This window comes from Acomys russatus, chromosome 17 (genome assembly GCF_903995435.1).
Source record: "Acomys russatus chromosome 17, mAcoRus1.1, whole genome shotgun sequence".
Classification (NCBI taxonomy): Eukaryota; Metazoa; Chordata; class Mammalia; order Rodentia; family Muridae; genus Acomys; species Acomys russatus.
Window position 1 is genome coordinate 17375402 of NC_067153.1, and position 11190 is coordinate 17386591.

The 11190-nt window shown below is 50.4% G+C and overlaps 1 protein-coding gene across 1 annotated transcript in view; it reads right to left on the reverse strand.

Annotated features, from left to right (window-relative positions):
* Ccn4 (cellular communication network factor 4) overlaps positions 1-10440 on the reverse strand; it is a 28551-nt gene extending 18111 nt beyond the window's left edge. The window contains exon 1 of the mRNA XM_051160540.1: positions 10253-10440. Coding sequence (XP_051016497.1) covers positions 10253-10321 — 69 coding nt within the window. The 5' untranslated portion in view covers positions 10322-10440. The remainder of the gene's footprint in view (positions 1-10252) is intronic.
* Between the last annotated feature and the right edge of the window lie 750 nt (positions 10441-11190).

The following is an 11190-nucleotide window of genomic DNA, read 5'->3' on the forward strand; positions in this document are numbered from 1 at the left end:
TCTAGAGAGGCCTGAGTTGGCCTGTAGCCCTTGTGATTCTTAAGAGGGAAGGAGCAATGGTTTGAGAACACAGGGTGGAGGACAGGGACAAGGCAGAGCCTCGGGTCATTTTCCTCTCTTAATGTTTGGTTCTTTGTGCAGCATATATGTTGTGTATAATAGAAAACACTTCAAAGTGCCCTACACAGAGCCAGCAGACATGGCTGTGAGGCATCACATCATTCTTTCGCCCCTCAGGACAAAATATTGTTAAATGATGATTTGAAATTCATTTTAGCCCTCAAGAGTTTGTTGAAGTGCCTGAAAACAGAAAAAACAGAAAGACATAGCTTGGTGGCAATGTCCCAAAGAATCTCACACTTCTGGACAAAGGGGACCATGGGTAGGCAGGGTGAAAGTATTTTTTGATCTCTGTGGTCATACTTAGAGGAATGCTTAAACTGGATGAAGTGGAGGAGAGTTTGGCACCACAGGAAAGCCTGCGTATGCATTTGTAACAGGCTGTTCACAGGTGAGCAGTGACAAGGCTGGGCCGGCATGGTCCAGCACTCTCAATGGACGCAGAAACAAAGTCATGCTGGGGCTTCATACAATGGGGGTCACTCCATTTTCAAAAATTGTGGGGACATGGGGTCAGAAAACGGGACACTACCTGGGTGGAGAAGACCCTACTGGGGACCCAGTTATGAGGGAGACATGCCTGTCTCTTTTTTTCTTTTTTTAATTTAATTTTATTAATTTATTCTATTATATCTCAATGGTTATCCCATCCCTTGTATCCTCCCATTCCTCCCTCCCTCCCACTTTCCCCTTACTCCTCTCCCCTATGACTGTGACTGAGGGGGACTTCCTCCCCCTGTATATGCTCATAGGGTATCAAATCTCTTCTTGGTGGCCTGATATCCTTTCTCTGAGTGCCACCAGGTCTCCGATCCAGGGCACATGGTCAAATATGAGGCACCAGAGTACATGTGAAAGCCTGTCTCTTTTCTGAGGGCATGAGTGGTCCAGTGGTGAGAGGACACAAGGAAGTGAGGGGATCTCAGGTGACAGCTTCCATCATCACCACTGCCAGGGCTGGGCAATAGGGACTGTCATTCTGTTTGAACTCTCTTTGTCAATTTTTAAAATGGCAATGGTGGCACAGCCCTTCACCAGTCCTGATGAGAAGTCATTCGTGTTTTCCTTATCTCCAGTGGAAGAAATGAAGGCTTGCGTGAGGTCTTACTGCCTGTGAGTCATGTCTGACCCCGATGTTCCTCCAGAGAATGCATTTGTCATTGCTAGTGGCGCCATACCCTCATCCATTCATGTCCATTCATTTGTTCTTCCATCTTCCCACTGCACCTGTGCACTAGGCCTCTACTGGGTACCTGGTGCCTTTGAAGGACAAAGCATGAGCCACTGCAGGATTGTAACACAACGGGGATGATTATTGGTTCTGAAAGGCCACAACAGAGGAGAGAATGGCTGCATCCAGATGTCCAGAAATGGGAAACCACCTGAGCGGCCGTGGGTGTGAGGGCACACTTGGACAGTGCTCAGGGAACAGCAGAGGAGAGGAGAGAGCCTGGCAGAAGTCTTTGGGTGACTGTGCTTAGACAGTCCACCAGAGGGCAGTGTCAAGACAGAAATGGTAGATCACATCTCCACTGACCAGGGATTTGGGGGAGTCTCTCTACCCAGTAGCAGCTGCCTAAAAGACTCTGTGAGAGACAAGAGATAGGACAGGTCTGAGCCCAGGGTGCAGCATGTACCACAGGAACTTGTTGGTCCTACAGCCTTGTTGCCATATTTCTAGTCCAAAGGACTATACCAGGGAGGGTGTCACTTTTCCAGCATCTCTTGGGAGCTTTGGGATACCAGGTCCCCTAGACCTCTGTGTGGGAGGATCTTGGCTCCAAGCCTTGCAATCGTGGGCCAGGCATGGGTGGAGGGCCCTTTCACCTCCCCAGGCTGCACATTCAAGAGGGCTTTTCAGAGAGCAAAATTGCCACAAGTTTTCACCCCAGCTGGCTAGGGGTCAAGACAAAGATTCTGGAAGACTTTAGACTTTCCTTCCCACCAATTTTCCATACTGCACATTGGGAGCTATGGGCCAGATGAGGCAGTTTTGTGTGGAGAGGATAAAGAGGGCAGGAGACGAGGCTCTTTCCAAATTATAAGCATTCATTCAATCATTCTTCAAACTTACTCAGAGGCAAGGCCTGGTGGGCAGCGCTGTAGTCCTAGCCCTTGTGAGGCAGAGATAGAGGGATCATGAGTTCTGGGCTAGGCTGAAATGTACACCAGCACCTCTGCTCAGAAGGAAAGAATGGTGTACTTAGGGCTTCTGCTAACCTCCAGGTACTGATACAGGCTCAGTACCAGCTCCAGGCTCTTCTTTCTGAGGAAACAACCATGGGAAAAATGGGGCTAAGACAGCTACATCCTGGCTACAGGCATTCTATGTAGGGACCAGAAGTGGCTCCAGCAGTTTTAGAGAGTTTTAAGAAAAATCACAACAAAGCTGGACAAACACATTTAATTCCAGCACTCAGGCAGAGGCAGGCAGATCTCTGAGTTGAAGGCTAGTCTGGTCTGCAGAGTGGTTCCAGGACAGCCAGAGCTACAGGGAGAAACCCTATCCTGAAAAATTACTACTACTACTACTAATATCATCATAATAAACTACTGTCATCTACCTATTTATGTCCCTACTTATCTATAATGCATATTATATAATATATAGCATATGCTTTATTATGTATAGCTATAGATTTCATAATGCCTATTCATATATACATTTCATATGATATAATAAAGTTATATCTGTTTACATTAAAGATGTAATTTTACACATATAAACTTGAGACACAGTGACTGTGAGATACACATTCAAATGAGAATCTGAATCCCATGCAGTTAGGACCATGGCACTGCCCCCTCCTGCCACCACCAGCCTTCATCGTCACCTGCACTTTGTTAACCTTGCTGTCTATGCCTGCCCACACACAAATACACACACACTCACATGCACACACACATATGCACACACACTAGTGCATGCTTGCTTATTTTGGAAATTCAAGAAGTTGTAGGCACACCTTGTTTTCACCAGAGATACCTGACGTACCCATGAAGTGGGAGAGAGTTGAAGAAAAGAAAACCCACACACAGTTATCCCAGCAACACAAGGAGTTGTGGCTTTATGGTTTCTTTTTTTTAAAAATTAATTTATTCAGACTAAATTTCAGTTGTTATCCCATCCCTTGTATCCTCCCATTCCTCCCTCCCTCCCACTTTCACCCTATTCCCTTCCCCTAGGTCTATGACCGAGGGGGACCTCCTCCCCCACTATATGGTCCTAGGCTATCAAGTCTCATCTTGGCAGCCTGCTTATTCTTTCTTTGAGTGCCACCAGGCCTCCCCACCAAGGAGAAGTGGTCAAATATGGGGCACCATAGTTCATGTCAGAGTTAGTCCCTGCTCTCCACATAACTGTGGAGAATGTCCTGTCCATTGGCTAGACCTGAGTAGGGGTTCAATGTTTACTACTTGTAATGTCCTCGGTTAGTGCAATAGTTTGAACAGACACACCCCCCCCCACCCCCACAAGCCGGGCCCTGATCCACCCATTACGATGTTCTTCTTATAGGTTTCTAAGATCCTCTGGATCCTTCTATCTCCCCATCTATATTTCTCTTACCTAGAGTCTCAGTAGGATGTCCTCACATCTATCCCAATCTCCTGGTAAGTGAAGACTTTGATGGGACATGCCTTTTGGGCTGGTGCCCAATTATAAGTGAGTATATACCATGTGAACCTCAACACTCAGGCATCACTCTTTCAGATCATACTCAGATAGCATTCCTCACTTAGTAGGAGAGAGAATACAGGGCAAGGCGAATGGAGAGAGAGGCGAGAGCATGACATGCTTCTTGGAAGAGGAGATATTTTCGCTGTATCTTAGATGGGGAGAATGATTGACCAAAGACAATTCAGGGAGGGTGTCCAAGCTGGATACAGCTCCAGCTGAGGTGGGGTGAGAGTCAGGCAGCCACTGGTGAGAAGATAAACTCCAGGTTTAAGGACATGGCGACCACAGGCCGGGGCCATGATCCACGGAGAAGACAAGGTCCAGTCTCTGAATCAGCCAAGTCATGTGATAGTAATGGTGGAAATACCTTGCGAAGCCCTCACAAATAGGGAAACTGAGACCCTGAGGTGTCTGAACTCTTGCTCATCTCCCCTTGCTTCTAAAAAGGTGTGTGTGTGTGTGTGTGTGTGTGTGTGTGTGTGTGTGTGTGTGTGTGTGTAGCACATGCACAAGGATGCAGAGTTCAATGCAAAGCCTGGAGAAAGTGATGATGAAAGTTCCCAAGCTATGTGGTACCCACAACCAAAGAAATCCTCCTCTGATCTACAAGGATCTCTGGTCTCCCTCATGGCCAGCACAGCCTGTGTTAGCACAAGGCTCTGTGACAAGGAACTCTACACCCATCATGGCTAAGAAATTGTTGCCTAGTCCCTGGATTGGATAGGGTGGAGCTGGCTCTTGTCCCTGGAATGTTTAAGCCTCACCTTCTTCTGACCTCTGTCCAGTTCAGTGTGGTACACAGGCACAGTGACCCTTTATGTCTGCTTCCCATATAGGAGCACAGAAGCTGAGGCTAACACAGGACCTGTAGAAGCGAGCTCCTGACTCCTGATTTGCTACCAAGTCTGGAAGTCACTGCTTGTTGCCTAGGCCACTTAGCGACTGGATCCCTGTTCCAGCATTCCCTAACCCTCTCCAGCAGGCATCCTCACGTTAGAAAGGCCCTCGGTCACCCCTTCCTGTCCATTCTCCCTATATACAATCTGCCTCGCCTCCACCAGCCCTAGCCTGGCTTTATGAGTCACCGTGATGTTTACCCTAGCACCTACAGTGTAACTAGCACAGCCATTGCCAGACCAGTAGGGGGCATGCCAGATTAAGAAGGAACCTAGCACGAGCCAGACTAGTGGAGGACACAGCATGTGCAAAGGTCTGGGGTTGAGGATCCCCGGTGGCTTGAGAATTGAGAGATGTTAGGTTTTGTAGGATGACAGGATATGAGCAAAAGATGGCCTTCCATGGGGTGAGGCCAGTGCAATTCCATTTGAGTGATGTGATTCCTCCCATGGGTCAAGGATAAGATCTATGGGGATGTCTGCAGCCCTACTTTTGTGTGTGTGTGTGTGTGTGTGTGTCTGTAAGACTTCTTGGCAATGTCCCAAGTAGGTGCCATGGAATAGATAAGAATGGGATGGTTTATGAGCCAGCAGTTCAGGGAGTCTACCACTCTGCTAAAGACAGGGTTAACGTTTGGGTTTCTCTAAATATTCCTCTACTCTGCCAGTACCCCAATCCCCCAGCTCTCTAGCCCTGCGGAGTCTCCCCGCCTACTTTCCTTCTCTTCATTCATAGACTGGAGTCCCTAGAGGAGCCCCTGGAGTCTGGGCTCTGCTCTCCTCACCCCTGCCCCCAGTGGATCTGCAATTTCGCCTGGACTTGCCTCAAGATCCCAGACTGGTGGGCGGGCCAAGATCAGATCGCATCCCTGGAATGTTCATTATCCCTTTTCAGAGGCCCAGTTTCTCCCTTTTCCACCCCCCTCCTCCCTCTAGCCTCCTTCTCCTTTCAGTGGGTGGAAAAGAGGAGGAGGAAGAGGAGAAAGTGGGGAAGAAGGTAAAGGGGGTGTGGAGGGGGGAGCACTGGCTGATGAATATCAGGACATCAGTACTAGAGCAGAGAGTAGTGTATCTCCCCCATTGTTTTTAAAGTCCAAAGCAAGCTGAGTTACCAGGAAACTCCCACGCAGGTGCCTTGTGTTCTCAAGCAGCTAGTGCCAATCCCGGGCAGGTGCCCCAGCTTTCCAATAGAACAAGCAAGTGGATGGGCCATGAGTCCTATAGTCAGAAAGGAGGGGCTATTGCCCCGACTCGGGTTTTTGAGATATGCACAACCATACAGACATTCTTAGAATCATTGTCGCCATCACCATTATCACCACCATCTCTATCATCACCATCATCACCATAATTACCACAATACCATATTCACCACCACCACTAACACCACCACCACCACCACCACCAGCAGCAGCAGCAGCAGCAACAGCAGCAGCAGCAGCAGCAGCAACTCCACTATTTCTACTGTCACCATCATGCATATCATGACCTTCCCATCATCACAAATATCATTATCACCACCATCTCTACAATGACCATTGCCTTCATTATTAGTAGCATCACCATCATCATCACCATCATCACTAGCAGCATCAGCATCACCTCACCAGCTTTCCTTTCTCTTTCACAATCCCCTGGAGTGCTCATCAACTTTGCTCTCAGGGATGGATACCTGGCTAACAGGCTTTAGAAGACACCCTGCATGGAACCCAGGCTAGTGGATACTGCACTGCACTGCTCTGCACACGCACGGTACTGAGCTCAGTTTCCGTAGTGTCTGTACTCCTAGACTGGAGACCTGCCTGAAGCCTGGGCCTCCACTTGCCTGACATCTAGCATTGCTTCTGGGACAGTGGGACTGTTCCCAGAATCTGCAGGTCTCCTGTGTTCTCTCTCTTCTCTTTCTCTCCTCCTCCACCATCCTCCCACCATCCTCGGAATTTAATGTGAACATTTAAAGGGACACTTGCCCCTAGGGACATTGCTGCATCGGGGACACTTTCCATGAAGATATTTGGCTTGTGAGCCTGGTTCAGACTCTCCAAAATTGTCCCTCTCTCACTGAATGCCATACCTTTGTATCCATTTGCTAGCCACAGACAGACTTTTCTAGTAGCTATAGCAAAAGGAATCAGAAGCAGGTGACGTTGACTTCAATCATATGTTTTGTTGAACTAAAAACCCAGTCTAAGTATAACCTGTCAATACGAGTCAGGGTAGGAATAAAAGAGTCTGCTACTCTGGGCTGTCTCTACTGAGGTCTGCAATCCAAAGCACCACTCAGCATGGATAAGAGATTGGCTGCAGTGGCCCACTACAGGAGCTGCAATGGGCAGTGACAGTCTGGATGACAGCACATCCATGTCTTCCCAGTGGGCAGTGCTCCAATGTGTTGCTCTACATGGAGGCTAAAGCTGTGTGCCAGAACTGAGTGGTCCTCATATCCTCCTTTGGTTGGCTGGCAAGTGGGGCATCTGTAGTTTGTTGACTATAAAAGCTCACATGCCAAAGCCTAACTCTGAGATCTTACAGTCACCCTACCAACCTTGAGTGGCTTCTATGCCTGTGGTAGCCTGGCTGTGGCTGTGGCTCCTTCACTGTTCTCAGTTGAGCCACTTTGGGGACAGACTCTTGAAGTCCCCGGGTGGGGCACTACAGCACGCTTGAGAGTTGGCTTCTGTACCACGTCTCAGGCAGGCTTGGCAGTCGCCCATTCACTTGTCATAGACAGAGCTGTCACTAAACCCTGTGCTGTGTGGTGTGTGGGTTTGCCAAAGGACCAGAAGTCTGCCCAGCCCACATGTGGGGCTCATGTCTGTGAAGAGCCGTATGGGGCAGCCCTCCTGCATCCCAAACCTGTACAAATACCATGCTCGGGGGGGTGGGGCAGGCTGACTCTCAGCAGCCTTTCTATTGCATCCTGGTAGGGCTCAGCCAGATAGCAGCTTAAAGCATGGTAGGGTTCTGATCTTGAGGTAGGGGGTGGGATGGGGACAGAACCGCTGACTCACCACTGCTGGTGTCTAGGTATGTGGAGACTGTCTGCGGGTTCTGCTTGCTTTCTCATTTAGAGGAAGGATTTCATCATGTGCCTAGGTCCTTGGTATTCTGTAAGGGGTTCTGGGGATAGAGAATGAGTTTGTATTCCCAACTCAAACAATGAGTTCCCCCTCCCCAAGCCACCCCCGCACCCCCCCCCCCCAAGCACACATGATTGGGTGAACAGCCCACACACTTGGACAGGGAGAGAAGATTCAGCCAGTGGCTGACCCTGCATTGCAACCTATTTATCCTGGAAGATGTTGCCTTATCCTCTCCTCATCTCTCATTCTGACATGTGAGTGGTGGGTGTCTCCACCCTGCAAGCCCTGCTGGGGTCTAGCCTACATGTATCCTATTTCTGCCCAAAGACTCAGAGCAGCAGAAAGCTCCCCACCTAACTTCAAGTTGTCATTTCCACGGACTGTTATCTGTGTGGCCTTGGACAATTTCCCTACCGTCTCTGAGCATCAGTGAATGTTGGTGGGACTCCAACATTCCATCTCTGCACAGGCATGGCCCGGGGTGGGTATTACCAGGTACACAGTCCTTGGGAAGGCTCACACACTCTATCCCCTTTCTCTTAGCAGGTGGGTATTTAAAGCTTGTCCAAGAATAAAAGAAGAGATAAGACAAACTGGTCCTTGAACAGAGTGTCAACCACACCATTGCCATAGGCACTAGGCTCTGCATCTGAGCCCAGGATCTGCCTCCCCCTCCACTTTGGATGGCCCCCTTCCCAGCAGCTCTTTCCTTCCTGCCAACAGCCCACTGAGCTACATGCGCATCAGAGAGTGCCTCCCTCCCAGCCCACTTCCTCAAAGTCTTCTTGGCAATTCTCATTTCCCACATACTTTTCCTTCCATATGGCCAATGCTCATCATTCTTTCCATGCCCCGCCCCCCCACCCCCGGCCCCTTGCTGGACTTGAACTTCTGTATTAGTTCTGGAGGATGCCATGTGTGGAATTTGGTCACAAAGCCAGGCACTGACTTCCACGCAGAGCCCAGCTCTGTACCATTAAGGGCACTGTGTTAGTGGATAGGGATTTTGAGGGCATTCTGGGAACCCGAACTTTCTGCTATGAGGCCCTGAGAGTATGGGCTAGATAGCCTGGGATCTTTTGCTGGAAGAGCACTCTGTGCTACTGCTGGGTATGGACTATGGATCTCTCAGCTGAGATTCCCTCCCCCCTACCCATCCCTGAAAAGCCCTGATTCTGTCCCTCACCGTCCCTCAGTCCTGGCTGCCCTGGTGTCAGGTGAGTAGGCTCCAGTACAGAACGCACCACGAGCTTCTGTCCTCTCACCAGTTCTCCATCCACACCCTGCCCTCCCAGGCGCAGCCACCTGCAGCCATAACCAGTCACATCCAGTCCTGAGGCAGAAGCAGGGCTAGTTCCTTCCTTCCTGGGCTCCGGGCTTAGGAAATGTTGGGAGGACTGAGTGGTGAGGATGTGCCAGCAGAGATCCAAGTGGTACCCTGGCCTCTAACTTACTCATCCTGACCCTGGGCAAATCCTCTGCTTCTGGCCATCCTATGTGAATAGAGCTAGTATTTTTACTTTTTGTAGGGTCACGTGCTGTTACCAATAAACACGATGCAAGGGCTGGAGGACTTGGGCACAAACTGGACAGGTTTGTTCTCTCTGCATGTAACACCTGAGGGTGCCTCTTACCCAGTCCTGGCCAGGTCTAGTTCTGAGCTTCAGGTTTCAAGTCTCCTCAATCTCTAATACACATTAGTCCGTGGTCCATGGCCCTCCTGTGGGACCTCAGACTCAGTAGCTGCTCAGAGGCTCACCCTGATGCCCCAAGCTGCCTCCCTTCTGCCTAGCCCCCTCCCCACCTCACTGCCCCTAGCAGCTTGCCCTCTTGCCCAGCCACCCGCACAGGCATCCCTGTTTTGCCACGTGTCCGCTTTCCTGCCCTCTGAAAGTGCAGACTGCTGGCCCTCCCTCCAGGACCCAGGTGGGAGAGAAGCTTCCAGATGCCTTCTGGAAATGGCAGGGCAGGAACATATTCACTGGGCAAACCAAGGAGCTCAAGGCGGTAACCATGCAGCTGGAAAGCACAGAACCCTGCTTGCTCAGCAGAGATGTGCTGAAAGCTGGTATGTTCCTTCCCACCCCTTCCTGGGATTTCGTAGCACCTCTCCTCATGGGAGCTCAGATGTTCAGAGCCCTGGGGCTTTCAAACTTACAGGCTCTGGAGGCTCCCAATAACCCCTTATTTTATACTGCTCTGAATGGGTGAGTGATCCACCCTAGATCACACGGCCAGTCTGGGGTATAGATCCCCAAATCCTGGTTCTGTTGAATATTGCTGTCTGTGAATAGAATAAAAGTAGGCTGGCTCTCTTGAGGTGTGCACCTTCTGCCCCACTCTGCCACCTTCTTCTAATCTGAGCAGCCTTCTTTCTCTCAGTACACTATTCCAACCCATCTTCTCTTGACCCCCAGTCCCGTGGCCTCAGCACCAGGCAGGAAGGAATCAGGTCCCTTCCAGGCAGGACTCACCGTGGCCTGGATGTTGCCCGCCACCAAGACTGCCACAGCTGCCAGCGTCCAAGGCAGGAGCCACCTCATGCCTGGAAGTCAGCTTCACAGGAGCTACAGCTCAGCCCAGAGGATGCAGATGCCTCTCCAGGGAGCTGGGCCAGGACTGGGCTGGCCCATCAGAGCAGCGGAGAGCCTTCCTCAGCAATCCCCCCTCCTCGAGGGGGGGGGTTGTCAAAGCGACATCTGACGTCAGGCCAACAGACTAGCCCAGCAATTCCCTCTAAAAAAAACTTTTCCTGCTTCTCTCCCTCTCTCTTTTTCTTCCCTCTGTCCCCACCTCCAGCCCTGCTTGGCCAGCCTCCCTGCTCTGACAGCTCTTAAAGGGAAAGTCCCAGGACTGACTCCGTATGGGAAGGTGAATTCTCATCCAGCAGCCTTCATATTCCAGGAGCATTCGGGCTCTCAGGGCAGGAGGGAGGAAAGAGACAGATGCAGGGTGAAGATGGGGATGTTGGAGACAGTGTGTGGGCTTTTCGAGGGCTCTGGGGGTGGGGGTGGGGCGGCCATCCCTCTTGTCTCACTGCACTCTTCCCATGGGCTAGCCTTTCTTCACCATCTCTCCCACCTCTGACTCAGAGGCAAGCAAGAAAGGTTCTTACTCCACCCAGAAATGAAAAGAATTTACCACTGACATGCCTGGAGGTGCGAGCTATCAACGGGGTCGATCCTGGTCCGCAAGGCCATGGACAGTGGTGGCAGTTCCTCTGCCAGCTGGCTCCTCTGCCTCAGTCCATTAGCCTGTCTTCAGTGTCTCTTTGAAGATTTCTTATTTCTGGTGGGATGGGCCTCCCAGCCTTTGCTCTATTCTAGACCCTAGTCAAGGAAATCTCATGTTTGCATGACAAAGAGACAGTGGGGGTTGGGGTGGGATGGTGGCTGAGAATCTTCTGAAAACC